This window comes from Prionailurus viverrinus, chromosome B1 (assembly GCF_022837055.1).
Source record: "Prionailurus viverrinus isolate Anna chromosome B1, UM_Priviv_1.0, whole genome shotgun sequence".
Taxonomy (NCBI): Eukaryota; Metazoa; Chordata; class Mammalia; order Carnivora; family Felidae; genus Prionailurus; species Prionailurus viverrinus.
Genome location: NC_062564.1, coordinates 40,047,277 through 40,072,373, shown reverse-complemented (window position 1 = coordinate 40,072,373; position 25,097 = coordinate 40,047,277). Strand labels below are relative to the sequence as shown.

Here is a 25,097-nt window from a genome sequence, read left to right as displayed (position 1 = left end):
TAATCACGTAATAGAATTGACCACAGGGTTTGAAGTAGACCTACATTTAAAATCTGGCTCTTTCTCTGGCTGGGTTACCCTTTATAAAATTTCTTAGCTCAGTTTCAGTTTCCTCGTATCTGGAGTTTGACACAATGAAGTAACTTAAATGTCCAGCACATAGCAGGTATGTAGTAACTGACTCTCCTCAATCTCATAGGAGCACAATAAGCAATGACTATATGATACCTCGTTCTCTATGAAATCTTTCTGGAGGAAAGAAATGCCCAGAGGTAGAAAGCACCCCTTACTGATACTAAGTAAGTGTAAAATTGGTGTTCCCTTCTTGTCCTACTATATGCTCTGTGTTCTTATTCTCTCTTACAAACCCTCCTAAGGTCACACACACACACACACACACACAACAGGCTAATAACTTTTGTGCTGACGCAGGATAAAAAGGAGGTAGGAGAGCTAAGGGAAGGTCTTGGGCAGGGTCCTTGAGAGAACCTTCCTGCCTTGGGAAGGACTACCAAAAAGTGATAAACAATGAAGGATTCAATGAATCCCTCATGGTATTCATATACTTGAATTACCATTCAAAGAAACACATTTCTGTTTATTGAGAAGTTGAATAATTAGGTTTCTTTTAATCTTTGAGCTCACAGATACTAAATAAAAGTGGCTAACAGGATATCAGAAGCAACCTACCCCACTTGTGAAATATAAAATGTAAATTAGGAATAATTTAATAATAAATAAAAAGTAAATTAGGAATCCAGCCCATGTACATTTATGGGTCTTGGTCTAAATAGTCACTTTTACCAAATATAGTATTGTTTGCTTACCACAAAAAAGATGTCCACAGTTTGTTTCAACAGGGAAGGAGGCTTGATGTAAACAGATTGGACAATACATGTCAGTGTAGAACTGCTGTCGAGCAGCAGCAGGGGCATCCTGAGGAGAAAACAGGGATTCATAATTACACAATGCACACAGGCTTTCAAAGTTATCTCTTAATTATACTTAAGAACACAGTCAATAGTGTATAATCCTCATCAAGTTTTAGATGTGCATTAGCTTAAAATCTTATAAATTTGATAAAATTATGAAGCCAAATTGTTGTTTTATTAAGCTCCACAGTCTCTACCTTCCTTCCTGAGCACATTTTAAAGACAAAAACCTACATTGACTCAGGAGTTTCTCTTTCACTGTTAGAATGACTATGTTATTCTGAGAAACACAGGCTGAGCTAATGCAAAAGCTAAAGATATATCAAGCGGTTTCCCAAGTAATAGCTTTTAATCATTTCTTACATCTTTTTCATTCATACATTCCTGGTAAGTGTTGCACGTGTGCCGTGCCTCACAAAGGGACCAGAATTAAACTTGCAAAGAATATTGGTCATTTTGGAAGAAGGAAATTTAATACCATTGGTACCTTGAACTTAATCTTCCACATGGTCAGATTAGTAAAATTTAATGTTCCCCAGTTACATCACTGTTATGAGATTGTAATAGGAATGTTGAATAGAATCATCACTACAAGAAGCATCCAGATATCAAAGAACCCATCAGAATGTAAGTGCTATGAAGGAGCACTTTACCTATAGGACTCGCTGCAGTGACCCAGGCACTGGAAGGAATCTAGCACAGTATGTAATGTGTATCTTTGAAGATATTTATAAAAAACTATATTCACAGCACCCAGCACACCTCTTATAAAGTAGCCAGCATTAAAAACGTCAAATACCAAAAAAAAAAAAAAAAAAAAAAAAATTATAGAATTCACTACATATGAACTATTCTTAGTTGTAAACCAAATCAAAGATTTTTGTCACCTGGGTGCCTGGGTGGCTCAGTCGGTTGAGCATCCAACTTTGGCTCAGGTCATGATCTCACAGTTTGTGAGTTTGAGCCCTGCGTCAGGCTCTGTGCTGACAGCTGGGAGCCGGGAGCCTGCTTCAGATTCTGTGTCTCTTTCTCTCTCTGCCCCTCCCCCACTTGTGCTCTCTCAAAAATAAATAAACGTAAAAAAAAAAAAAAAAAAAGATTTGTCACCTAAAACTAATAAACATAACCAAAATCTCCTATTTCTTATCAGTCCTAAAATACTAGAATATTCTATAAGCTATAGTCACACCTTGATGTTATAGTCTTTTATATTATTTAAAACAGAAAAACACATAGCACTTAATTAAGTCTCCCTCTCTACCTTTTATCTTATTATTCTTTGTAAATTAACTAAAACAAAACAAAAACAATTACCAGTTACCAGTGCTGTCCAACAAAACTTTTTGCAGTAATGGATATCTCCTTTATATCTTTGAGTATTGAGTCCTTGAAAGGTGACTAGTGTAATTAAAACATACTGAAATTTAAATTGTATTTAATTTTGGTCAATTTAAAATTAAATGGCTACATATGGGTAGTGGTTACCATACAGACCGGCACAGGAAGGGCTAAGTCACTAGCTTTATTCTAACTAAAGCTACATGCCATGTGTGAGGTAGGTGAATTGGAAAGTGGTGCAAAGAAATCTGGAATATCCAGCTCAGTGTAGGACTTCTGGATAGCCAGATCTATTCATGTAATTCTAGTGTGCATTTAAGTAAATCTTAGTGATCTAACATGTTAGATGGGAATGATACTTGTTGCCTTACTTGTGTTTGCAGATTAAATAAGATAGTTGTAATGTGAAAGCACTCTGTAAATTATGAAACACTATCCCAGTATGAATTATTAATAACAACAGCCCTTGAACAGAGTAATATTAACATGCTTAAGCTATTTTTACATCAGTGAATTGAAGTTTTATGAAGGCAGGAATTCTTGTTTGTTTAGCTCACAACTGAATCTCAATGCCCACAACAATGTCTGACATATGGTAGATGTTTAATAAATATTTGGTGAATGGATAAATTATAAAACCCTCTTTGGAATTAAAATTTAATTGGTGGGAAATCAATTTTTAAGGGTTGGTTTTTTTTTGATATTAGCTATCTTGGCATGCAGGTGTATAATATCCTACTTATTCCAGCCTTCATGAAATACATTTCTGGTTCGTAGAGAGTCCATTTGGTTAAAAGCAAAGAAGAGGCAGAAAAGTTTTCTTTTTTTGCCTAACTAGTTTTATTAACTTTGACCACTGAAGAAAAAGAAGAGGAAAAAAAAAAGCCACCCCTTACAGTCATTTCTTTGTAGGTCTTAGATATTAGAAAAATAGCTTATCTAGGGTGCCTGGGTGGCTCAGTCAGTTAAGCGTCTCACTCATTTCAGCTCAGGTCATGATCTCATGGTTTGTGAGACTGAGCCCCTTGTCAGGCTCTGTGCTGACCGCATGGGGCCTCCTTGGGATTCTCTCTCCCTCTCTGACCCTCCTTTGCTTGCATGTGCACATGTGGTCTCTCTCTCAAAATAAATAAATAAACTTAAAAAAGAAAAATAGTTTTTCCATTACATTTCATTAAAGCCCAATTAGATAGTTACTATTTCCTCACAAATAACTAATAGGAAAACTGCCGGGTGTTTTTTTTTTTGTTGTTTTTTTTTAATGTTTATTTTTGAGAGTGAGAGTGTAAGCAGGGGAGGGGCAGAGACACAGGAAGACAGAGAATCCAAAATGGGCTCCAAGTTGTCAGGGCAAAGACTATGTGGGGCTTGAACCCACAAACCGTGAGATCATGACCTGAGGCAATGTCTGATGCCCAATTGAGCCACCCACACACCCTGGAAAACTGCTGTTTTTAAAGCAGTTTTGGGGCGTCTGGGTGGCTCAGTTGGTTAAGTGTCCAAGTCTTGACTTTGGCTCAAGTCATGATCTCACAGGTTCAGGAGTTCAAGCCCCACATCCAGCTCCCGCTGAAAATGTGGAGCCTGCTTGGTATTCCCTCTCTCTCCCTCTCTCTCTCAGAACAAACAAACATACACATGAAAACATTTGAATAGTTAAAACTAGTCATGTGCCTAATCTGAAAATATACAATCAATAGAATCACTTAAATTAGTAAAGCAGGAAAACACCCCATGTTTCCAAACAGTAATTTATTGTTTCATCACCATTTCATATGTAAGGAGAATAGCAACATCTACCCCTTACATAAATACACATATTTATATAATAGCAATAGTACCTGTTCTGTTTGAAGTTGCTCCCGAAGCACCCTTACTAATTCTTGGTTTTCTGGGTGAATGTTTTGATGGGCGTTTCTGTTAAATAAAATATAATAAGCTTTGAATACAAAATATTACCAGATGAATCCGTTTTCTTTATGAGTCTAATTTTCAACCAAGAACTTCATAAACGTAAATGATGGCACACAACTGTACTCCAATTCCAGGACTGAACATTCCAGGCTACTCTGTGAGGCGTTCTAAGGTTACCGAATACAGCTGATTTCAGGTTCAGCTGGCAAATGATGAAATCCAGAGGCCTAGCACCTTGTAGATTTGATGTAACTGCAGGCTTACAAATCATCTGAAGAACAATTAACACGTTTATTTCTTCTGCAAAATTCCTTCAAAATAAACTATATAATTCTAGATATTATTATGCATTTGAACACTTTTGCATATCTAATTAGATCTTTCTCCCATAGAGCTTTTCACAGATCTTCATAGAGCTTTTATGAGGAAACGGGGACAAAACAACAGAAAATAAAACTATGTCATACAGAAAAACCCAGACGTAACATACCACTTATACCTTAACATTAACAATTAAAAGGGAGATTCAAAGGCAAGAATTTAGTGGCTGATACACAAGGATGAGATAAGGTATGTGGGTATTGGAAATTGGAAGGGGTGGTTTAGGTTGGCAGGGTGGGGTTGAAGATTTCCATCTGAATCACAGCTTAATTCCATTTGGCTGTAACAGTTTCTTCTAAACTTAAACATTTTTTAACAGCAATATTTTAAGTCCACAAAATCCCAGTGTTACTTTATATAAGAGCCTTTATTCCCTGGGTGAGCTAATACCCAACAGTGATAAAAACTCTAAATCAATAACTTAATGGGACATGGAAAACTTTTTAAAATACATCTTACGATTATTCAATTTTTAGTAAAAAATCCAAATTTTAGGAAAAAAGCTGGCAAAAAAGAACCATTAGTTTTGAAGAACATTAAAAAAGTCAAATTTCTTTTTTGTTTTAATTTTTTTAATGTTTATTTATTTTTGAGATAGAGAGACAGAGTGTGAGCAGGGGAGGGACAGAGAGAGAGGGAGACCCAGGATCTGAAGCAGGCTCCAGGCTCTGAGCTGTCAGCACAGGGCCCGATGCGGGCCCCACGAACCGCGAGATCAGGACCTGAGCCGAAGTTGGACACTTAACCAACTGAGCCACCCAGGAGCCCCCAAAAAAGTCAAATTTCTAATCAGAAACTAAACATAAATGTAATAAAGCTACTTGAACTGTTAAAAAATCTTAAATTCTGGTGGATTATTTATTTTAAATATTACCTTCTTATGACTGAATAACGATCTCTGTGGTGGAAACAATCTATCCGGAACAGCACAAGGAACCATCTCATTTAAGTATCAATAACTACCTACCTAAACAGCATTTCTCTGTTCTTTGACAGTGGAAAACCATTCCCTTCTCCTTGAAAGAAAGACAGTTACTACTTTTCAGAGTACACATATAAACCATGTAACTGGAAGGTCTTTCTTTTGGTTTCTTTCCATAAAAGAAAAGATACAAGATTATAAAATCTAGTAGAATGTTAGAAAAGTCAAAGTATAACCAAAGAACAAGATAAACAGCCTGAGATGTTGAATGCAGCCTGTAGTTTAGGCAATTAAATGGGATTAGCAACTGTGAGTCCAGAACCAAAAATCTAGAAAATAATGGGATAATTAAGACAGACTGAAAGTGAGATTAGAAAACCTCAAGATGTGATCACTTCAGTGATGAGAAAATGACAGCATTTGACACTAGGTCTAAAGATGCCGAGGAAAACAATGGCTCTAATACAGAAACAAAATATATCATTTACCAATGATTTATGGTCCTTCGTTATTCATGAAAGGAGAAACCAAAATTATCAAACCAGTTATGTGGCTCTGGAAAGAAGTCAGGAATCTCTGATAAGAGGAAATAAATGATATCCAAACTCTGGGTCAAGAAACAAAGTCTGAATCAAAGTTCACAAATGTGCAAGAGCAAATCTGTGGTTTATAGGTTAAACTGCTTACCAAACCCTTTGCACTGGTTTTTAGTATGTCAACTAATGGCAGCTATTCATAACAGCTTAAGAAGGGAGGACAAAAAGATTTAGAAAGAAATATAACTGTAATACACTGCTGAAGGAAATTAAAGAAGACATAAATAAATAGAAAGACATCCTGTATTCATAGACTAGAAGACTTAATATTTTTAAGATGTCAGTACTAACCAAAGTGACCTATTTACAGATTCAGTGCAATCCCTGTCACATCCCAACAGGATTCTTTGCAATATAGAAAAACCCAGATCTCAGGAAGATGGCAGAGTAGGAGGATCCTGAATTCACCTCCTATGGACACATCAAGGCAACAACTACATACAATACAATTCACTCTGGAACTGAAGACTGGCAGAAAAGCTCCTCCACAGCTAAAGATATAAAGAGAAGTCCACATCAAGAAGGGTACAGGCAGAGATGTGGTCAAGAACCAAACCCTCTACACAGTATCCCACAAGTGGGAGGGATATCACAGGCATGAAGGTCAACTCTGAAAAGGGAGATAAAGCTTAACATTGGGCATCCCCAGCCTTGGGGAACTGCACTGCATTCGGCCTATGTAGCCAGATGCTTATGGGAGACAGTTCTGATACTCTCTTTCTACCTTGCTAACCTTGTTAGTCCTGCTCGCCCCATCCCAGCATTCACCTGTGGAACTGCCCCACCCAATCATTCTACCCTGGCAGGCACCCTTTCAAAGTGGTTCCTGCCCTGGTGCACCCAGCAAGCAATCCTGGCTAGAACTGGCATCTGCTCCAAAGCAATTCCTGCCCCAGAGAGGGAGGAGAGCCAGCCCTGCACACCAGCATGGCTGCAGCAGATGTGGCTAGGACGCTCAGCCGGTGGTGCAGGAACCAGCCCCACCCACCATAGCAGCAGCAACACACATGCCCAGGCACAAGCAGATAGCACCTGCAGCCTACAGAGAGGACACCATTGGAGCACCTGGTTCTAGTGATGGAGGTATGGGGGGTGGGATTGTGCTACTGGGCCCCAAAGCACACCTTCTACAGAAGGCCAATATCTTCAAGACTAGGAGACCTAGCTGACATACCTAATACATAGAAACAAACACAGAGAATCAGAAAAAAAATGAGGACGGAAGATTATGTTCCAACCAAAAGAACAAAACCAAACTGGAGAAAAAAGAATTAAACAAAACAGAGATTAAATAGTCTACACGATGAAGAGTTCAAAATAATGGTCATAAACATTTTCACTGTACTTGAGAGAAGAGTAGATGAACTCAGTGAGAACATTACAAAGAGAAAACATAAAAAAAGAACCAAAGCTGAAAAAAATACAGTAAGTGCAATCAAAAATACACTAGAGGGAATCAACAACAGAAGAGAGGATACAGAAGAATAATTCAACGAATGGAATACAAGGTAGGGGAAAGCATCCAAGCTGAACAGAAAAAAAAGGATATTTAAAAAAAATGAGGATAGGTTAAAGGATCTTTATGACAATATCAAGCATACTAATATTCACAATTATGGGGGGATCCAGAGGCAGAAGAAAAATAGAAAGGGGCAGAAAACTTACTTAAGAGATAATAGCTGAAAACTTCCCTAAACTGGGGAAAGAAACAGATATCCAGGTCTAGGAAGCACAGAGAATCCCCAAAAATATGAACCCATAGCTGTCCACACCAAGACACATAATTAAAATGCCAAAAATTAAAGATAAAGAGAGAATCATAGAAACAGCAAGAAAAAATAAAATAGTTATATACAAGGGAAACCCCATAAAGTTATCAGCTGGTTTTTCACAGAAACTTTGCAGGCCAAAAAGGTCTGGTATGATATATTCAAACTCTAAAAAGAAAACGCCTATAACCAAGATTACTCTATTTGCCAGAGTTGTCATTCAGAATTGAAGGAGATATAAAGAGCTTCCCAGACAAACAAAAGTTAAAGGAGTTCATCACCACTAAACCAGCCTTATAAGAAATGTTAAATGAAACTTTAAGCAGGGGGAAAGAAAAAAGTCAAAACTATAAGTAACAACATTATGAAAGGAAAACATTTCACTGGTAAAAGCAAACATACAATAAAGTTAGTAGATCGTTCATTTATAAAACTGCTATGAAGGTTAAATACAAAAGTAGTAAAATCAATTATATCTACAAAAACTAGTTGAGATACGCACGCGCACACACGACAGGGGTGCCTGGCTGACTCGGTTGGTAGAGCATATGAATCTTGATCTAGGGTTGTGAGTTCAAGACCCACATTGGGTGTAGAGCTAATTCAAAAAAAAAAAAGATACAAAACATAGAAAGATGCAAAATATGACATCATATACATAAAACATGCAGGGAAGGAACAAACATGTATTGCTTTCAGAATATTTCGATCTTAAACAACCTTCCACTTAATGTAGACTGCTATATATACATAGGATATTACATATGAATCTCACGGTAACCACAAACCCAAATCCGACAATAGACACACAAAAAATAAAGAGAAAGTAATACAAGTAAACACTAAAAAAAGTAATCAAATAACAAGGGAAGAGAGCAAAAGAAAAAGAAGGAAAAGAGAACAACAAAAACCAGAGAATAGCTGACAAAATGGCAATAACTTCATACCTATCAATACTCACTTTTTATTATTTTTTCATCATAGTAAGTGCACTCTTTAATCCCTATCAGCTAATTCACCCTTCTCCCCACCAATCTCCCCTCTGATAACCATAAGTGTGTTCTCTATAGTTTTGTCTTTCTCACTCTTTTTTCCTTGCTCATTTGTTCTGTTTCTTAAATTCTATATATGAATGAGACCATATGGTATTTGTCTTTCTCCAACTTATTTCACTCAACATTACACTTTCTAGCTCTCTCCATATTGTTGCAAATGACAAGATTTCATTCTTTTTTATGGCTGAATAATATTCCACTACATTTGTATACCACATCTTTTTATCCATTCATCTATAGATGGACACTTGGTGGGGGCACCTGGGTGGCTCAGTCAGTTGAGCATCCGACTTCGGCTCAGGTCCTGATCTCACAGCCTGTGAGTTCGAGCCCCGCGTCGGGCTCTGTGCTGACAGCTCAGAGCCTGGAGCCTGCTTTGGATTCTGTGTCTCCCTCTCTCTCTGCCCCTCCCCTGCTCATGCTCAGTCTCTCTGTCAAAAATAAATAAACATTAAAAAAAAATTATAGATGGACAATTGGCTGCTTCATAATTTGGCTATTGTAAATAATACTGCAAATAAACACAGGGGTGTATGTATCCTGTTCATTAGTGTTTTTGTATTTTGGGGATAAATACCCAGTAGAGTGATTACTGAATCACAGAGTAGTTCTATTTTAAATCTTTTGAGGAACCTCCATACTGTTTTCCATAGTGGCTGCACCAGTTTGCATTCCCACCAACAGTGAACAAAGACCCTTTTTCTCCACATCCTTGCCAGAACTTGTTGTTTCCTATGTTTTTGATTTTAGCCATTCTGACTGGTGTGAGGTGGGATCTCATTATAGCTTTGATTTGTATTTCCTTGATGATGAGTGATGTGGATCATCTTTTCATGTGCCTGTTGGTCTCTGGATGTCTTCTTTGGAGTAAATCTATTCATGTCTTCTGCCCATTTTGTAATTGGATTATTTGTTGTTGTTGTTGTTTTTAATTTTTTAATGCTTATTTATTTTTGAGAGAAAGAGACAGAACGTGAGCAGGGGAGGGGCAGAGAGAGGGAGACACAGAATCTGAAAGAGGCTCCAGGATCTGAGGTGTCAGCACAGAGCCTGACGCAGGGCATGAACCCACGAGCTGTGAGATCATGACCTGAGCTGAAGTCCGACGCTCAACTGAGCCACCCAGGTGCCCCTATTTTTTTGGTATTGAGTTGTATACGTTCTTTATATATTTTGGATACTAACCCCTTACTGGATATGTCATTTGCAAATATCTTCTCCCATTCAATAGGTTGTCTTTTTGTTTTGTTGACTGTTTCCTTTGCTGTACAGAAGTTTTTTATTTTGAGGTAGTCCCAATAGTTTAGTTTTGCTTTTATTTCCCTTGCCTTAGGAGACATATTTAGAAAAATGTTACTACAGCTGTTGTAAGAGAGATAGCTTCCTGTGCTCTCTTCTAGAATTTTTATGGTTTCAGGTCTCACATTCAGTTCTTTAATCCATTTTGAGGAAACTCTCATAAACAAGCTAATGTTACACATACAGAAACTAGAAAAAGAATGAACAAAGTCAAAAATTAGAAGGAGGGAAATAATAAAGATCAAGTAGAGATAAATGAAATAGAGAATCAAAAAAAAAATTAGATCAGTGAACCTAAAAGCTAGTTCTTTCAAAAGATAAACAAAATTAATAAATCTTAGCCAGACTCGTCAAGAAAAAAAGACAGAGAACTCAAATAAATAAAATTAGAAAGAGAAGTTACAACAAACATTACAGAAATACAAAAGACTGTAAAAGACTACTATAAAAAATTATATGCCAACTAAATTGACAACATAGAAGTGGATAAACTGCTTATAAATATACAATTTTCGGGGCACTTGGGTGGCTCAGTCGGTTAAGCGTCCGACTTCAGCTCAGGTCACGATCTCACAGTCTGTGAGTTCAAGCCCCGCGTTGGGCTCTGGGCTGATGGCTCAGAGCCTGGAGGCTGCTTCCGATTCTGTGTCTCCCTCTCTCTCTGCCCCTCCCCCATTCATGCTTTGTCTCTCTTTGTCTCAAAAATAAATAAACGTTATAAAATAAAATAAAAAATACACAATTTTCCAAAACTGAATCAAGAAAAAAAGGAAAATCTGAACAAACCAATTACTAATAACAAAATTGAATCATAATCAAAAAACAACCAAGAAAAAAAAGTCCAGGACTAGAAGGTTTCACAGATGAATTCTACCAAACACTTGAAGAAGAGTTAATACTTATCTTTCTTGAACTACTTAAAAATATAAAAGAGAAAGAAATGCTTCCAAATTTATTCTATGAGGCCATCATTATCCTGATACCAAAACTGAACACAGATACAATGAAAAAAAAGGGAGAGAAATTACAGACCAATACTCAACAAAATATTAGCAAACCATATTCAGCAATACATTAAATGGTTCATTCACCATGATCAAGTTGGATTTATTCCAGGAATACAAGGATAGTTCAATATCCATTACTCCATCAACATGATACACCACATTAACTAAATGAAGGATATAATTCATATGATCACCTCAATAAATGTAGAAAAACATTTGACAAAATTCAATATACATTCATGATAAAAAGTTTCAATAAGGTGTGTTTAGAGGACACATACCTCAACATAATAAAGGACATAGATAAAAAACCCATAGTTAACATCATAGTGAATAGTTAAAAGTGGAAAGCTTTCCTTTAAGAGCAGGAACAAAACAAGGATGCCTATCCTTGCCACTTTTATTCAACACATTACTAAAGTCCTAGTCACAGCAATCAAAGAAGAAATGAAAGGCATCCAAATTGGTAAGGAAAAGGTAAAATGGTCACTATCTGCAGATGACATGATACTACATGTTGAAAACCCTAAAGACTCCACCAAAAATTATTAGAATAAGTGAATTCAGTAATGTTGCAGGATACCGAATATACAAAAATCTGTTCCATTTCTATACATTAATAAAGAAATAGCAGAGGGGCACCTGGGTGGCTTAGTTGATTGAGTGTCTGACTTTGGCTCAAGTCATGATCTCCTGGTTCATGAATTTGAGCTCCATATCAGGCTCGCTGCTGTCAGCACAGAGCCCATTTCAGAACCTCTGTCCCCTCTCTCTGCCCCTCCCCTACTTGTGCCCACTCTCTCTCTCTCAAAAATAAATAAACATTAAAAAAAAAGTAGCAGAAAGAGAAATTAAGAAAACAATCCCATTCACAATTGTACTGAAAAGAATAAAACACCTAGGGATAAATTTAACAAAGGAGATTAAAGACCTGTACTTTGAAAACTATAAAATACCAATGAAATAAACTGAAGACAACACAAACAAATGAAAAGATATACCATGCTCATGGGCTCAAAGAATTCACATTGTTAAAATGTCCATACTACTAAAAGCAATTTACAGACTCAATGTAATCCCTATGAAAATACCAACAGCATTTTTCACAGAACTAGAACAAATAATGTCCGTAATTTGTATGGAACCACAAAAGATCCTGAAGAGCCAAAGAAAGAAGAACAAAACTGGAGGTATCACAATCCCAGTTTTCAAGATATACTACATAGCTATAGGAATCAAAGCAGTATAGTACTGGCACAAAAGTAGACACATCAATAGAACAGAGAGCCCAGAAATTAACCCATGCTTATATGGTCAATTAATTTACAACAAAGGAAGCAAGAATATACAATGGGGGAAAAGGCAATCTCCTCATTAATGGTGTTGGGAAAACTGGACACCTGCATGCAAAAGAATGAAACTGGACCACTTTCATATACTATTATACACAATGGTAAATTCAAAATGGATTAAAGACCTAAAGTAGAGCATGAAACTATAGAACTCCTAGGAGAAAACACAGGCAGTAAACTCTTGGGCATCAGCCTTAACAATATTTTTTCTGGTCCTCTCTCCACAAGCAAGGGAAACAAAAGCAAAAATACACTATTGAGACTGAATCAAACTAAAAAGCTTTGGTACAGCAAAGGATACTATCCACAAAGCAATAAGGTGATATATTGAACAGGAGAAGACAATTGCAAATGATAATAGCCACCAAGGGGTTGATATCCAAAATATATAAGGAACTCATACAACTCAGCACCCAAAAAACCCCACAAATAATCCGATTAATAAATGGTAAGAGAACCTGAAAAGACGTTTCCCAAAGAATACATACAGATGGACAACAAACACATGAAAAGATGCTCAGTGTCACTAACCATCAAGGAAATACAAATTAAAACCACAATGAGATATTACCTTACACCTGTCACAATGGCTATTACCAAAAAAACAAGAAATGGTAAGTGTTGGCCAGAATGTAGAGAAAAGCAAACCTTTGTGAACTATTGGTAGGAATGTAAATTGGTACCACTGTGGAAAACCAAGTGGCAATTCCTTAAAAAATTAAAAATAGAAATATCATACAATCTAGTAATTCTACTTCAGGGGATTTACCCAAAGAAAATGAAAACGCTAATTTGAAAAGATATATGCACCCCTATATTTACTGCAGCATTATTTACAATAGACAAGATATGGAAACAACCTAATTGTCCTCTGACAGATGAACTGATAAAGAAGATGTAATATATGTACACAATGTAATATTACTCAGCATAAGAAAGAATGAAATCTAAGGGCACCTGGGTGGCTCAATCGGTTGAGCGTCCAACTTCGGCTTAGGTCATGGTCTCACAGTTTGTGAATCTGAGCCTCACATCGGGCTCATTGCTGTCAATGTGAAGCCCACTTCAGATCCTCTATCCCCCTCTCTCTGCCCCTCCCCCACTTGTGCACGCGCTCTCTCTTTCAAAAATAAACAAACATGAAAAAAATATTTTAGAAGAATGAAATCTAGGGGAAGGAGGACGAAAGAATGAAATCTTGCCATTCATGACAACGTGGATGGACCTAGTTGGTATTATGCCAAATGAAGTAAGTCAGATAAAGACAAAAACGCCATATGATTTTATTTATATCTGGAATCTAAAAAACAAATGAGCAAATGAAAACACAGAAGCAGACTCATAAATACAGAAAACAAATTGGTGGTTATAAGAGGGGAAGGGGATGAGCAAAATAGGTGAAGGGAATTAAAAGGTACAAATGTCCAATTATAAAATAAATAAATCACAAGTGATTAAGTACAAAATAGGAAATACAGTGAATACTTTAATTTTTTATGTTGACAGATGGTAACTATACTCATTGTGGTAAGCATTTGGTAATGTTTATAATTACCTAATTACCATGTTATACACCTGAAACTAATATTGCATGTCAATTATACTGCAATTAAAAATAAAAATTGAGGGGCACCTAGGTGGCTTAGTTGGTTAAACATCTGACTCATGGTTTTGGCTCAGGTAATGATCTCACTGTCCGTGAGTTTGAGCCCTGTATCGGGCTCTGTGCTGACATTGCGGAGCCTGCTTTGGATTCTGTCTCCCTCTCTCTGTGCTCCTCCCCCACTAGCTCTCTATCTCTCTCTCAAAATAAATAAAAAATAAACTTACAAAAAAAAAAACATTTAAAAGAAATAAAAATTGGAAAAAAAAATCATCAACTCTAAAAAAAAAAAGAAAGAAAACTCCTAATGGGGCTCCTGGATGGCTCAGTCAGTTAAGTGTCCAACTTCCACTCAGGTCATGATCTCGGGGTTAGTGAGTTCAAGCCCCACACTGGGCTCTGTGCTGACAGCTCAGAGCCTGAAGCCTGCTTCAGATTCTGTGTCTCCCTCTCTCTCTGCCCGTGTCCTGCTCACACTCTGTCTCTTTCTCAAAAATAAATAAACATTAAAAAAATTTTTTTTAAATAAAAATTTGTATGTTATGTCAATGGATCCCAACTAGCCAAAACAATCTTGAAACAGAGTGAAGTTATAAGACACACACTTTCTGATTTCAAAACTTACTACAAAGCTATAGGAATCAAAATGGTATGGTACTGACATAAGGACAAACATATACTAATGGAATAAAACACAGAGTCCAGAAATAAACTCATATAAACGGTCAAACTATTTTTGGTAAGGATGCCAAGACCCTTCAGTGGGGTAAGGGTGGTCTTTTCAGCAAATGATACTAGGAAAACTGGATATCCACATGCAAAAGAATGAAGATGGATCCTTACCTTCTACCATACACAAAAATTAACTCGAAATGAATCAAAGAGCTAAAACTGTAAAAATCTTAAAAGAAAACACAGGGGAAGATCTTTGTGACCTTAGATTTGTCAATAATTACTTAAATATGACACCAACAACACAGGCATCAAGAGAAAAAACAGAAAAATTGGGCTTTACCAAAGTAGTGCACCATAAAGAGAGTAAAGGGGTGCCTGGGTGGCTCAGTTGGCTGAGTGTCCGACCCTTAATTTTGGCTCAGGTCATGATCTCATGGTTCATGGGACTGAGCCCTGCATTGGACTCTACGCACTGAGAGTGCGGACCCTGCTTGGGATTCTCTGTCTCCCTCTCTCTCTGCCCCACCCTCTGTTCCCACTCTCTCTCTCTCTCAAAATAAATAAACACTTTTTTAAAAAAAGAGAGAGGGACACCTGGGTGGCTCAGTTGGTTGAGCATCTGATTTTGGCCAGGTCATGATCTCAGGGCTCACGAGTTTGGGCGCTGCATCAGGCTTGCTGCTGTTAGCATAGAGCCCACTTCAGATCCTCTGTCAACCTCTCTCTCTGCCCCTCACTTTCTCTCTCTCTCTCTGAAAACTAAAAAAAACACTTTAAAGAAGAGTAAAAAGGGGCACCTGGGTGGCTCAGTTGGTTGAGCATCCGACTTTAGCTCAGGTCATGATCTCACAGCTCCTGAGTTCGAGCCCCGTGTCAGGCTCTATGCTGACAGCTCAAAGCCTGGAGCCTGCTTCAGATTCTGTGTCTCCCTCTCTCTCTGCCCCTAACCCACTCACATTCTGCCTCTGTCTCTCTCAAAAATAAACATTAAAAAAAAATTTTTTTAATAAAAATAAAAATAAAAAAGAGTAAGACAACACACAGAATAGAAGAAAACATCTGTAAATCATATAGTTGGTAAGTGATTAATGCCATCATATATTAGGAACTCTCACAACTTTTGTGTCAACTATACTTCTATTAAAAAAAAAAACAACAAACAACTCTCAGAGGGCACCTGGTTAGCTCAGTTGAGACAGCATAAGACTTGATCTTGGGGTCTTGACTTCAAGCCCCACATTGTGTGGACAGTCTATTAAAAAAGACTCTCACTGGGGCGCCTGGGTGGCGCAGTCGGTTAAGCGTCCGACTTCAGCCAGGTCACGATCTCGCGGTCCGGGAGTTCGAGCCCCGCGTCAGGCTCTGGGCTGATGGCTCAGAGCCTGGAGCCTGTTTCCGATTCTGTGTCTCCCTCTCTCTCTGCCCCTCCCCCGTTCATGCTCTGTCTCTCTCTGTCCCAAAAATAAATAAACATTGAAAAAAAAATTAAAAAAAAAATAAAAGGAAAAAAAAATAAAAAAGACTCTCATTACTCGAAACAAAAAGCAAGCACCCAATTCAAAGATGAGAAAAGAATCTGAATAGACTTCTCTTCAAAGAAGATACACAAATAGCCAATAAGTAAATGAAATGATGATCAACATCATGAATGAAATGCCAAATCAAAGCTCCAATGAGATACTACTTCATACCCATTTGGATGACAATTATTAAAAAAAAAAAATAGAAGGTATCAAGTGTTGGCACAGATATAGAGCAATCAGGGGCACCTGGGTGGCTAAGTCAGTTAGCATCTGACTTCAGCTCAGGTAACGATCTCATGGTTCGTGGGTTTGAGTCCTGTGTTGGGCTCTGCACTGACAGAGCTGAGCCTGCTTGGGATTCTCTCTCCCTCTCTCTCTCTGCCCCTCCCCAACTTGCTCTTTCTCTCTCTCTCAAAATAAATAGACTTTAAAAAAAAAAAAGAGAGAGAGAGATAGAGAAATCAGAACCATAGTGCACGGCTGGTGGGAATGTAAAATGGGCCAGCTAGTGTGAAAAACAGTTTCCTCAAAAAGTTGAAATAGAATTACCATATGATCCAGCAATTCCAATTAAAAGCATTTGACAGACCCAAATGTCTATCAAAAATAAATGGGTAAACAAAATGTGGTATATACATATGGTGGAATATTATTCAGGCATAAAAAGAAATGATATTCTGATACATGCTAGAATGTAGATGGACCTTGAAAGCATCATGCTAAGTGAAATAAGCCAGATACAACTGGGCAATTATTTTATGATTCCACTTTATGAGATTCCTAAAACTGGCTAATTCATTGAGATACAAGGTAGAATAGAGGTTACCAGGGCTTAGGAGGAGGAGGAATGGGCAGTTATTGTTTTATTGGCATAGTTTCCATTTAGGATGATAAGAAAGTTCTGGAAATAGATAGTGGTGATGGTTATGCAACATTGTGAATGTACTTAATGCCACTGAACTGTACACTTAAAGTGGTAAATTTTATGCTGTTTATTTTACCACAATACAAAAAAAATTATGACTCAAAACATCAAAGAAATTACAGAAAAGAGACAAAAGTTTCCTTTGAATTATAAACTACACATGCTACCCCTCTCCCAACTCATCACTAATTGATAACTGCAGTTGAAGTAACAGGATTACAAATGCCAAGTGAATTTGAATCTGAAGAGCTGGACAGAAACTTAAACTGACCTCCCACTCAATCAGATGACAGATTCAAGACAATGTCTAAATAATGGAGCACCTTACATAATTTGAAAAGTGACTCAGGCTGATCCAAAATCTATCATTTATCTTTACTTACTGGCCTTAGTTCTGTCCATGAAGCCACATGGAATAAATCTAATTCTTCTTCAATAAAACAAGCACTGATCAGGGCACTTTGGCGGCTCATTTGGTTAAGTGTCCCACTTTTGGTTTCAGCTCAGGTCAAGATCTCATGCTTTCATGAATTCGGGCCCCATCCCCTACTTGGGATTCTCTCTGCCCCCTCTCTCTCTGCCCCTCCCCCACTTGTACTGTCTTTCTCAAAATAAATAAAAAACTAAAAATAAAAAAAAAGCCCTGATCATTTTTAAAGACAACTTTTATGTCCAACAGTATTTTCCACTAAGCTAGATATCCCCAGTCCCTTCAAGCATTCTATATGGTTTCCATAGCTTTATCCATTCTGAAAACTTCCCCTGAAATGTTTACTGGTTTAAAATTATTCACCCCCCCAAGCATAAAATTAAATTAAAATAAAATAATTCACCCAAACTGTATATAAGCCAAATGTGACCTCTTCCTGGTTATTTTGATTACTGCAGCCTAATACTGTTAAGTTTTTGACATCTCCAACACACAATTTTATATATTAAATATAAAACTTTTAGTTTGGGCTTCATATCTTCCCAGTCTGTGGGGAAAACACTCTTATTATATAAGTAATAAATACCCATAGTAGGGAAATTAGAAAAAAAAATAAGGGGAAAAATATTTTAAAATAAAATTAATTTTATCAAAAATAATTTTTAGACAGTATGGTTTACTTGACTTATGGTTTTGTGATGTCTTTTAAATTTTTTTGTTTTTAGAGAGAGCACAAGTGGAAGAGAGGGGCAAAGGGAGAAGGGGAGGGGAGAGACAGAGAAAGAGAGAGAGACAGAGAGAGAGAGAATGAATCTTAACCAAACCAACTGAGCCATCCAGGCATGCCATGATGTATCTTTCAATCAACAATTCTCACTCAACAATTTATCATGGATACTTCAACATGACAAAGTTCTATCTTCATCCCATTCTTAATAAAAAGCAGATACTTCATTTGTATCTGCCAAGTCATGACTCATTTTTAAACAGCTTTATTGAAATATAATTCACATGCCATACCACACAATTTACCCATTTAAAATGTACAATTCAATGGTTTTTAGCATATTCACACATATATACAAACATCACTACAGTCGATTTTAGGACATTTCCATTACCTCAAAAAGAAACCCTGTACCCCTTAGCTATCATTCCTCATACCCCCATCTTTCACTCCAGTCCCAAGCAATCACTAATCTATTTCCAATCTCTACAGGTTTCTCTATTTTGGACATTCATATGAACACACTCATATATATGTGGCCTTTGTATCTAGCTTACTTCACTTACTATATGTTTTCAAATTTCGTCTATGATGTAGCATGTATCAGTATATTATTCTTTTTATAGCTGAAAAATATTCTATCGTATGTGTGTGCCACATGTGTTTATCCATTCATCCATTCAGGGACATTTGTTTTTTTTCCTACCTTTTGGCTATTATGAAGAATGCTGCCATGAACATTCTTATAGAAGTTTCTGTGTGCAAATGTGCTTTCATTTCTCATGGATATATATACACTTAGGAGTGAAATTGCATATTTAATCATTTGAAGAAGTGATAGTTTTGCAAAGAGGTTGAATCATTTTTAGATTTCTACTATCAGTGTATGAGGGTTCCAATTTCTCCACATCCTCAACAATTGTTATTATCTGATTTTGTGATTCTAACCATCCTAGTGGGTGTGAAATTGTGTATCACTGTGATTTTGATTTTGATTTCTCTGATAATTAACAATGTCAGGCATATGTTCATGTGCTTATTAGCCATTTGTATATCTGCTTTGAAGGAATGTGCATTCACATTCTTTGCCCATTTATTAATTGCATTATTTGCCTTTTTATTATTGAGTTGTAAGTTCCTTATATATTCTAGATCCATGTGACATATGGACATATGATTTGAAATGTTTTCTCCTGGGGTGGCTGGGTGGCTCAGTTGGTTAAGCATCTGACTTCAGCTCAGGTCATGATCTCTCAGTTCATGAGTTCAAGCCCCGCATCAGCCTCTGTGCTGACAGCTCAGAGCTCAGAGCATGGAGCTTACTTTGGATTCTGTGTCTCCTGCTCTCTCTGCCCCCACCCCTGCTTACGCGCTCTCTCTCTCTCTCAAAAATAAATACGCATTAAAAAAAAATGTTTTCTCCTATTCTATGGGCTTTCCACTTTCTTGATTATGTCCTTTCAAGTACACAATTTGGTAACTTTGATGAAGTCCAGTTTATCTATTTTTTTCTTTTGTTGCCCATATTTTGTGTCATATCTAAGAATCTTGATGTTTAAGAACCTTTTCTATAATTTTTACAACAAACTCATTGATTTGTAATTTTTGAAATTAATCTTTTTTTCTATTTAATACTTTTCTCAAAAGCTTTTTAATGTTCATTTATTTTCAAGAGAGAGACAGAGTATGAGCAGGAGAGGGGCAGAGACAGAGGGAGACACAGAATCCAAAGCAGACTCCAGGCTCTAAGCTGTCAGCACAGAGCCTGATGTGGGGCTCCAACTCACTAACCGCGAGATCATGACCTGAGCCGAAGTTGGACACTTAACCAACTGAGCCACCCAGGTGCCTCCATACCTTTTTTTTTTTTTTTAAATGTTTATGTATTTATCTTGAGAAAGAGAAAAAGAGAGCTTGCAAGCAGGGGAGGGGCAGAGAGAAAGAGAGAGAGAATCCCAAGCAGGCTCTGCATTTTAAGTGCAGAACCTGATGTAGGGCTCAATCCCAGGAATTGTGAGATCATGACCTGAGCCAAAATCAAGAGTCAGACACTTAACCGACTGAGCCACCCAGATGCACTTCTATTTTATACTTGTATACTTTTTTTCCATTTCTGTTTTCAATTTTATATATATATATGTGTGTGTGTGTGTGTGTGTGTGTGTGTGTGTGTGTGTGTGTGTATACATGTATATATGTGTATATATATATAACATATATATATATAATTTTATTTATCTTTGTGTGTTAACACTTAAATTTCTAGTTTATATCCTAGTCTGTGTATTGGCATATAAACATCTGAGGCTTTTAAAGATTGTTCCTGATTCTATAGCAGTAATTTTAATCTTTTTTTTTTTAACATTTATTCATTTTTGAAAGAGAGAGAACGAGTGAGGGAGGAGCAGAGAGAGAGACATAGAATCTGAAGCAGGCTTCAGGCTCTGAGCTGTCAGCACAGAGCCCAATGCCGGGCTCGAACTCACAAACTGCAAGATCATGACCTGAGCCAAAGATGGATGCCCAACCACCTGAGCCACCCAGGCACCCCTAATCTGTTTTTAAGTTTATTTATTTTTGAGAGAGAGAGAGAGAGCACGATTGGAGGGGGGGGGGGTCGGGTGGGTGGGCAGAGAGACTGAGAGATCGACAGAGAGAGAGGGCTGTCAGCAGAGAGCTGGATGCAGGGCTTGAACTCACAAACCGTAAGATCATGACCTAAATTGAAATTAAGAGTCAGATGCTTAATTGACTGAGTCACCCAGGTGCCCCTAATCTTAATTCCCTACATACTGTCCAACTTTTTTTTTGCCTGTTTGTCCATTTGAAGACTGAAAATATTTTGCACTTATTGTCTGCATCACTTACAAATTGAGGGATTCAATTATGAAAATTATTATCTTAAACTGTGATACTTCCATAGAAAATATGAATATTTTATTCAAAATATGGTGATAAGTTTAAATTTTATCTCATAAGACAGCTGAGGACAGGAAAAATATATAGTAGCATTTAGAGCCCAGTGGAAAATAAAATACCTTAGTAAATATATACAATCACTGAGCTCTATTACTCACTTTTTAAATGAAGTATTAAAAATTACTAGAAGCAGTCAGAAGGCAGTGGCCCTTGCAAATATATATTATTTCAACTCTTTTGTCCTTTAGTCTCACCTGAAAAGTGCATATACCAGGGTAGCAATCAAAGCGAAACTGACCACAACTGCCACAAGTACTTGGTCACTTACTCCTTCTATGACTGAATCATCATCCAGTTTCAAACTTTGAACCTCACTGTGATATTTGGCCATTCCAAGTCTAAAATATAAAGAAACAAGACGAAAGTTACAAATGACACAGTAAAAATGAAATATACTAATCAAAACAACATAAATATAACTGACTTCTAAGGTTTTTAAATTTTCAGAGTGCCCACTTAAGGAAGGTTGTTGCATTAACTACAACTCCAGTGAGGATTCTCCCTTTGAGTTCTGTAAAATTTGCCAGACACATTATTTTGAGGAAAAGAAAATTCTACTTCCTTTAAGGTAAACAATTACTCTAATTTGTCATCCATTTACAGTTTTTTAAAAACAAATTAAAAAATACCGTTTCTTCTTCAAGCTCAGTTCCTTTAATCTTAAAGGAAAAAAAGACATTCCTCATGCTCAACAGCTCTTCTCATTCTTGAATACCAAATCAATTCTCCAAGTAAATCAGATCCCTCCTTTCCCTTACAGCACTAAATGTGTCCTGGAATGCACCATGTATAGATAAGGAAAGAAATATATTCTCTTCTTACGTAAATATTCTTATATTATCTTGCTTAGTGCTCTGTACACAGTAGGACCTAATAAATACATGTTTAAATAAAAGTGACTTACCTTACTTACAGTGTTAGTAATTTGAAAAGTAAAAGACATTTAGGCTATAGCACATTTATATCTACTAAGATTAGTTGAATTAATGAAAATTCTGGTGCTTGAAAACAATTAGCCTCACCTGGAACTAAACTCAGCTTATGGTTCAGAATTCTTTGAACTGCCTGGAATATGGAATCACTCTGAGGCTGCATTTCCTTATGAAGAGAAGAGGGAGGATATGAAACTCTGCTTCCCATACACTAAGCTAGAGAAAAATGGTAATATTCAATTTCTATAGGTATGAAGGGAAATAATCCAACCACATCAGAGTCCAAGTATCATAGGTAATTCTTATTTTTTATATGGCAAAAGAGAAAAATTTAGTCTCATAAGACACCACAAGGAAAATAAAGGAAATATTCAATTAAATATATATGACTATTCATAATTAAAATAAAATCCTATAGGGGCACGCGGGTGGCTCAGTTGGTTAAGCATCTGACTTTGGCTCAGGTCATGATCTCGCAGCTCCTGAGTTCAAGCCCCGTGTCGGGCTTTGTGCTGACAGCTAGGTGCCTGGAGACTGTTTCAGATTCTGTGTCTCCCTCTCTCTCTGTCCCTTCCCCCTCATGCTCTGTCTCTCACTCTCAAAGATATATACACTTAAAAAAAAAAAGAAAATTAAAAAAATAAAATAAAATTCTGTATATATGTACCTTATTGCACTGTTAAGTTTTATTCATTAATCTAGTGAGTCTCTGTTAAGAGGAAACTGTGAAAGTCTAACACCTTTAAGAGAATCTGAACTAGCAGCTAAAAACGAAATTACCTTATGGAAGCAAACAAACAGATCAAGGTCAGTTTCCATCGGCTTTACACATAATAACAGCCTAATATATCAGGAACTTTCTAATGATAGGTTTCAAATAACCATTATGAAGGCCACACACCAGGAAACTCAGAAAAGCAGCTGTAACTTCATTATTTTCATTCAAAAGAACAGTTAAATGAACTGCCAAATGAAGGTGAAAAAACAGCCTCAAGTAGTGTAGGGGTGGGTCATGTAGTATTTAGATATTTATTTTTTCAGGTTTCCTCTTCTTATATTTTATTTTATTTTTTAAAAGATTTAAGTAATCTCTACACCCAACGTGGGCTCAACTCTACAAGCCCAAGACAAAAAGTCACAGGCTCCGGTGACTGAACCAGCCAGGTGTCTGGCTCTTTTTAGAGATGCTATGTACAGCTGTATCAAAAGTCCTAAGAACAGTCAGAACTATTTCTATCTGCAAAAAGATAACCAAAATGCTATCCCCTTGTGTCAAGATTTCCCACCTCTAACTACTGAAAAGTGAAAAGATTTTCCCTATGCTATACATTTAGGCAATTCACTACTGAATAGGAGAATTTGTCACCCCAAAATACGACTTTTGGTTTAAGAATTACTTTAGACTGGTTATTAAAAACAAACAGCAAACAAAGGAAAGGCTCTGAAAACTAAGCAGAAGCTATCCTATTTTTAAGAGCCATTTATGAGTAAAATCTCCATTTGTAAGGGTGTCTCTCTCTGTACCGGAAGAGGAGGACTAAATCTCTAGAAATTTTTATGAATGGGGCAGGGACTTAAATCTGCATAACATTACCCTTGTTTGCTGTGCTTTTCCTGGGAATCTCTCATAACTATGCTCCCTCCCTCCCCCAACATCTTTCTTTGGTCTTTAGCTGAAGGTGGTATATAATGTGATGGTTTGGGACATTTTGGAGTTACTCAGTTTTCCTGGGTACCTCCCATGTACGCAGAAGGTTTATAAGTTATTAAACTTCTGGGGTTTTTTTTCCTGTTAATTTGTCTTTTATTACAGGGGAGTCTCTGCCAAGAACCTAGTAGAAAGACAGTTATTTTTTTCTCCCCCACACTCCTTGTATTTTTTTTTTAAATGGGTTACACATCTCAGAGCCTGGAGCCTGTTTCCGATTCTGTGTCTCCCTCTCTCTCTGCCCCTCCCCCGTTCATGCTCTGTCTCTCTCTGTCCCAAAAATAAATAAACGTTGAAAAAAAATTAAAAAAAAAAAATGGGTTACACTTGTTTTTGTGTTCTTTCAAGTGCAATCAATGGTAATGTGACTAAATTCCACTGTACAAATTATCTATTCTTTTAATCCTACTGTATATTTAACCTCTATGCAACTAAGATATTGCTTATGATATTGCTTCAGGCACACTTCCAAGAGCTCAGAGAGCCAGGATACTCTAACTCTTGCATGGCCATATGAAGTTATTTGCATAATTTTACAGCAAAAGTTCCCAATGTTATTAAAATGAAGACACAATACCACAAATTCTAGTATCCCCAAAGATGTTTGGGCTTAGAGAGGAGAGGCTGGGGGAAGAGTGCTGATAAGTTTCTGAGAGGAACAGAGAGGTCAGCTGCATTTTCTGGTTACATGGAAATCCCAGCTAAACCTAGAGCTTTCATATGGAAAACTACTAATCACTGACCTAATTGTTGCAGGCTGCCAATAGCTCAACTTCCACCAGTAGTTTTTCTTATGATCAGAGTTAAAAAACAAAATAAAACAAAACTGCAGGAGCTAATAGCTCAAAAATGGGGTATAACATCACTCTGTTTGGAAAGAGGCTGATCTAAGATTACAGAGGATAAACACTAAAAAGAAAATTTTCTACTTGAGGAGATTACATAATATCTCAATCTCGAAAAGTCAATCTTATCTGAACTTCAGTTCAACTTTTGCTTTTCACAGTCAGGTCTTGTCTAGATCAGAACA

At 37.0% G+C, this 25,097-nt stretch overlaps 1 protein-coding gene across 10 annotated transcripts in view; it reads right to left on the bottom strand.

Moving 5' to 3' along the window:
* The window catches only part of RNF170 (ring finger protein 170), a 43,912-nt gene that overhangs the window by 15,105 nt on the left and 3,710 nt on the right, over positions 1-25,097 (bottom strand). For 2 of the 10 annotated variants that reach the window (XM_047855811.1, XM_047855814.1), the window contains exons 2-5: positions 22,450-22,575; positions 21,622-21,765; positions 4,112-4,187; positions 828-936 (exon numbers count right to left, since the gene is read on the bottom strand). In XM_047855811.1, coding sequence (XP_047711767.1) covers positions 828-936; positions 4,112-4,187; positions 21,622-21,758 — 322 coding nt within the window. In that variant the 5' untranslated portion in view covers positions 21,759-21,765; positions 22,450-22,575. The remainder of the gene's footprint in view (positions 1-827; positions 937-4,111; positions 4,188-21,621; positions 21,766-22,449; positions 22,576-25,097) is intronic. The other 8 variants (XM_047855812.1, XM_047855813.1, XM_047855809.1 and 5 more) reach the window with 5 other exon arrangements.